At 59.1% G+C, this 5,393-nt stretch overlaps 1 protein-coding gene across 2 annotated transcripts in view; it reads right to left on the reverse strand.

Annotated features, from left to right (window-relative positions):
* PAPLN (papilin, proteoglycan like sulfated glycoprotein) overlaps positions 1-5,110 on the reverse strand; it is a 15,597-nt gene extending 10,487 nt beyond the window's left edge. For both annotated transcript variants that reach the window (XM_032287942.1, XM_032287941.1), the window contains exons 1-6: positions 4,738-5,110; positions 4,254-4,530; positions 2,976-3,096; positions 2,521-2,659; positions 1,008-1,482; positions 91-228 (exon numbers count right to left, since the gene is read on the reverse strand). In XM_032287942.1, coding sequence (XP_032143833.1) covers positions 91-228; positions 1,008-1,482; positions 2,521-2,659; positions 2,976-3,096; positions 4,254-4,530; positions 4,738-5,032 — 1,445 coding nt within the window. In that variant the 5' untranslated portion in view covers positions 5,033-5,110. The remainder of the gene's footprint in view (positions 1-90; positions 229-1,007; positions 1,483-2,520; positions 2,660-2,975; positions 3,097-4,253; positions 4,531-4,737) is intronic.
* Between the last annotated feature and the right edge of the window lie 283 nt (positions 5,111-5,393).

Consider the following 5,393-nt stretch of genomic DNA (forward strand, 5'->3'; position numbering starts at 1 on the left):
CAGGGGAGGTGGGGGTGCTGTGACACACCTGTCAGGGGAGGTGGGGGGCTGTCACACACCTGTCGGGGAGGTAGGGAGGCTGTCACACACCTGTCAGAGGAGATGGGCTGGCCATCTTTCTGCCAGGCAGCCTGGAATTCTGGGGCAGTGTCATCTGGGCAGGAGAGCCGCACCAACTGTCCCAGAGCCGCCTGCACCAAGGAGGGCTCTGTACCTGCCAAGCTAATCCTGGAGAGATGGGAAGTAAGAGCTGCTGACTGGCTTAGCGCCAGGCCCATAACCACCCTAAGCGGTGTGTTCCAGGACAGACAGGGTGGGTCACAGGCACTTTCAGGGGCTAGAGGGTCCCTGTGGGAGGCAGAACCCTAGAAGCCCATGAATTCAGGATCCACCCTCCCCAACCTACCTCTGACTCCCCCGCATCACTGCCTCAGCCTGTTCTATAGTGGCAACAAGGCAGGTACAAAGCCCAGGGGACGGGGAGAGGCAGGGAGGGATGGCACACACCAGGTTCCCATGGGGGCTAAACTACACACTCGGCCCATGTGGAACATAATGTTTTAAATCTTCCCAAATCCCTCATTACTATGACCCAGTCCCAAGAGTAATCTTGAACAGAACCCACACCTGTGAAATATACGGGGCAGGAAATAATGTTGCCATTTTACAGATCAAGAAACTGAGGCTTAGAGAAGCTGGGTGATTTGCCAATGGCCATGAAGCCAGTAATCTTTTCCAGCCAGACAGACCGCGGAGTATAGTGGTGCTATCTGGTGGAGAATCCCGAGCCACCATCTATTAGACATCAGAGGAGACTCAAGTCTCTGAAGCCCCAGCTACTCCATCTGTAGAATGACGGCAATAAGGCCCACCAAGAAGGGATCTTGGGAGACACAGAAGTTATGGATGGGGAGGGAGGGCCAGCTGGCTTCAGGGCGTTAGCTCCAACTGGCTGGCTCCTGGCCTCGGTGTCCTGACCCCCCCTACCTGGGGAAGGCGGGGCTCACCTGTAGGAGGAGCTATGGAAGGGTGGCACTGGCCATCCAGCATCTCCGCCCAGTCCAGGGACCCTGGCCTCAAGCTCCTGCTCCCGAGGCCATTCTCCAAAGGCCTGCCTGTGGGGGACCTCCCCTGGCCCAGGATTTTGGTCTTGCCGCCAGAGACCACCAGAAGGCCAGGGCTTTCTCTGCATCACAGCCCCTGTCCTGTGCTGGCTGGGTTCCTGCTGGCGTGCAGGACTGCTGCCACCACCATCTGTGTGGGTGCTCTGGCCAGAGGCCCCAGGCTGGGGATGGCGGGGCCCGTGGAGAGGCTGGCAGCTGTTCATGCAGTCTTGCTCCGAAGCAAAGTTATTGGCATTGCCATGACACCCACCATACCAGAAGCGGTTACATCGGCCCACAGAGGCGACGAAGTACCAGCGGGCAGCCCAGTCTGCACAAGAGCCATGGGCGCTGGGCAGCAGGCACCGCACGGGATAGGCTATGGGACACGGGTGGGTATATGTCACTGAGGTGTCCAGTACTCAGGCCGCACCTCCATCCCCTCAGCCTCCAACGAAGGAAGCAGGCCCTTCCCCATTTATAAAGCACATCTACACCCCTGCCTGGGGGCCTGACTTTGTCCTGGGATGCAGGCCAATTCCGCCAGAGCCTGTCCACTGTGCAGACCTGGCCCAGGCTGGTGCCACAGCAACCTTCGCCCGCACAGCCAGAGCCACCGGGAGGTCAGGGCCAGGGCTCTCTGGGCTGGCTCCCTTGGACACTTGGCCTTCCCTGACACCAGACCGCAAGCAAAGTGAGCCCAGAGGTGGCCCTGCCTGCTTAGCTTGTGAGAGGGACACAGGCCTGAGCCACCCAGGGGCTGTGAAGATGCCCAGCAAGGGCCTGCCCTTGTCCCCAGGACCCTGCACTGACTGGCCTCTGAGTCCAGCACCCAGCCTGCCATTCCAACAGCCCTCGTCAGCATGGCCTGACACATCTCTCCACGTTTAGACATGACCATGGGTGCCCAGCCTCCTGCCAGCCCTGGCCACAGCCCTGGTCTGGCTTTTGAGGACCTCAGGATGGTTCCCAGCAGCTCTGCTCATTCATCCTGGGCTGCAGCCTCAAAGTCCTCCCTGCCTTCACCCTCCCTCCAGCCCTCAACTCCTGCTACACCCACATCCCAGGCAGAGTCAGGGCGCCCCTGCCCATCCCAGCACTAACTGCCCTGCACCGGCTCTGCCTCAGAAGGGGCTGACTCCCAAGCACAAGACTGGCCTCCCAGCCCCTTGGGATCCCCACCACCCACCTTCCCCAGTTCCCAGAAGCAGCCAGAAGCCCACAGGTTCAAACTGCTGGATGCAAGAACACTTTGGCATTGCCCTCTGGCCTGGCACCTAGCAGGCGCTCAATAAATGTTTGTGGAAGGAATGAATGACTGACTGAGCCCATAGGAAGGTCTTCGGCTCTGGGTGGGTGCTGGGGGAATGGTGGGAGCAGAGTCTACCATTGGGAAGGAGGAGGGGCGTCCACTCACCATGACTAGGCTGGCCCACACAGCCTTCCCCAAGGGGACCAGCTGCAGAGGCCACGTTGTCATAGCAACAGCCAAACTGGGAGCCCCAGCACTCAGTGGGCTCATTCTGCTGGGCCTGGGGCTGGTGGGTATGGTGGACCTGGGGAGGAAGCCCATGATTTGAAAGTTGGCACTGGGTCTGGCCATTGTTAGGGACTCTGGGCTGTCACGGGGAGGATGGTAGGAAGGAGGAGGGACCAGAACCCCAGCCCAGGGGAGACCAGACGCCAGGAGAATGTGGGATGAACCCCCTGCTCCAGCCCAGGCCCATCTTTGGAACCCAGTGCCCCTCAGAGGATGCCCCAGGCCAGCAGGTTTGCAGGGATCTCCTTTCTCCAAGGCCAAAGTGGCAAAGATCCTGGGTCACATTGACACTGAGCAGCCTCCTGCTCCCCTCACACAGGCCAGACACTTACTGTAGAAACCACTGCCCTTGACCTGGGCCTGCTCCCAGCGCTCTCTCCGCTGTATGACCTTGTGCAACCAGCGTGATGGGGCCCCTCAGCAACAGATACGCCATCAGGGCAGCACCCGTACCTAGGCAGACATCGCACAGCCCCTCACTGCCCCACGTGTCCCCATGCTCCCTGCATCCCAGGACCCAGGCTCTGAGGCTCCCCACGGTGGGGTCTGACTGGGAGGAACTGAGGTGGGAGAGGACGTGTCCCAGCAGGCAGGGCGGGCCATTTTGTGTGCCGCAATCTCTGCCTACATCCACCAACTCTTAGCGGCTACCAGGGAGGGCAACCGTAACACAAGCAGTGGCTGCGCTCCTCATACCTGGCAGAGCCTCAACTGCACAGCCCACAAAACCAAGAAGGGGGACATTCATCCAAGCCTGAACAAATGTCAGTTCATAGCGGGGGTTACAAAACGGAAGCAGACGGGAGACGGGGCGGAAGAGGGGGTTCGAAGGAACCCACCATTTACTTCACACCCATCCACCAGGTGCCAGGAGGCAAAGTGAAAGGAGGGAGGGTGCCCGGCACCCTCTCTGTGCCAGGCACGCTGTGATGCACTTCACCCTCACAGGAACCCCATCATCATCATCATTATTCCCAGTTCTCAGAAGAGGAAGCCAAGATGAGAGGCTAAGTCACGTGGCCCAAGTCACCAGCACACGGCCAGTGAGTGGCTGAGCTGGGAACTGCCCCCAGGCTACTGGCCATAAAGTCTGGGCACATAAGCACCCAGTCTCTGACAGAGTACACTGGGGATTCATCCAGGGCAGGCCACAGAAGAAGGTGGGGCAGAGTGAGGGCACCTGGCGGGAGCAGAATGACTTGGACCCAATCCACGGCAGGAGTGGCCAGGGCTATTAGGAAGATTGTAGGGAGCTGGTTGGTCTGGCCAGCCTTTACTGTGGGTTCCCTGAGCCTGGTTAGATTTGAGAGCTAGAATCACACCCAGCGCCTTCCCCACGTCTCAGGCTGTGTATCCACAGGCTGACACTCTGTGGCAAGGTAGGCATTTGTGTCCCCACTCAGCACATCAGGAAGCTCAGCCACAGAAAGCCAAGTCCCCAAGATCTCATGCTCCGGGCAGCCCGGGGAGGAAAGCGTGGGCGTGTATTCCTGAGCTCTGTGCACCCACCCCAGCCCCACCCCACTTCTGAGCAGAGATGTTGGCCCACCCATGGGGCCCCCGCTTTCCTCTTTGACAGGGGAGGAGGAAGAACTATCTCCAGCACCTACCTGCTCTGCTGACAGGGGGCTGTGGGGCAGCCTTGCCACTGTGGCCCGAGAGACACTGTGTGGCCATCGGGGCAGCAGCCATGAGGACTGTGTCTGCAGTCATGGGGCCCTGAGCCAGACCACAGGGGTTGCTGGAATGAGGACTGCTGCAGAGAGGGAGCGGGGCCCAGGGCTGACAGGTGGGTGCCCTGGTCACCTCTGGGATCACCTCGTTCTCCCCTGGGGTCACCCCGGGCTGAGGGGTGCTCCTGGGCTGCCCACCACTGGCCTCTGGAGTCTAGAAAGAAGAGGAAGCAAAAGACACACTGCATCCACTGGCTCCTCCCCTACAGCCCTGTCCACCTTGGACCCACCTTCCTCCATCCCCTGGACCCTTCTCCCCTCCCCCATGGCTGCACCCAGCCGTGACCTCCACCCCCATGCACCATCCACTCAGACACAAAGACTACAGGGCTCTGAGTGGGGGCTGAGACCAAGCTCTCACCTGAGGAAGGGGACTCCCGATGGCCCAAAGGCATCTGGGGGCTGTTGGCAGGGTTGTGCACATCCTGCATGCTGGGGTCCTCTGCACGGAGCCGGGAGGTCCACATGAGGTGCAGAGGGAGGAGGAGAGGATGCACCTGAGCTGTGACCAGCCCTGCCCAGCACTGGCTTCTACCCCACCACCCAGGCAGGGCCCAGGAACCCAAGAAAACACAAGGGAGAAAGAGCACCACTCGGGATTTCAAAAAATGCCCTGCAGCTCTTCGGAAGTCTCCAGTTACACAGAAAATGCTCATCCTTTTTGAGATATCTGTCGCCCAGGCTGAAATGCAGTAGTGTGATCACAGCTCACTAAAGCCTCAACCTCTTGGGCTCAAGTGATCCTCCCGCCTCAGCCCCCTGAGTAGCTGGGACAACTCTTTTTTTGTAGAGATAGGGTCTTCCTATATTGCCCAGGCTTGTCTCAACCTCCCAGGCTCAAGTGATCCTCCCACCTCAGCCTACCAAAATGCTGGGATTACAGGTGTGAACCACTGCACCTGGCCCAAAATGCTGATCTTACATGTTCGGCAAAAAGTACCAGATATAAAATGTGCATGTGTTATGATCATAGCCATATAAAACAAAAAACTAAACATACTTTTGAAAAAAATTGGA

This window comes from Sapajus apella, unplaced genomic scaffold, assembly GCF_009761245.1.
Source record: "Sapajus apella isolate SASKATOON/1434 unplaced genomic scaffold, GSC_monkey_1.0 scaffold20, whole genome shotgun sequence".
NCBI classification, from domain to species: domain Eukaryota; kingdom Metazoa; phylum Chordata; class Mammalia; order Primates; family Cebidae; genus Sapajus; species Sapajus apella.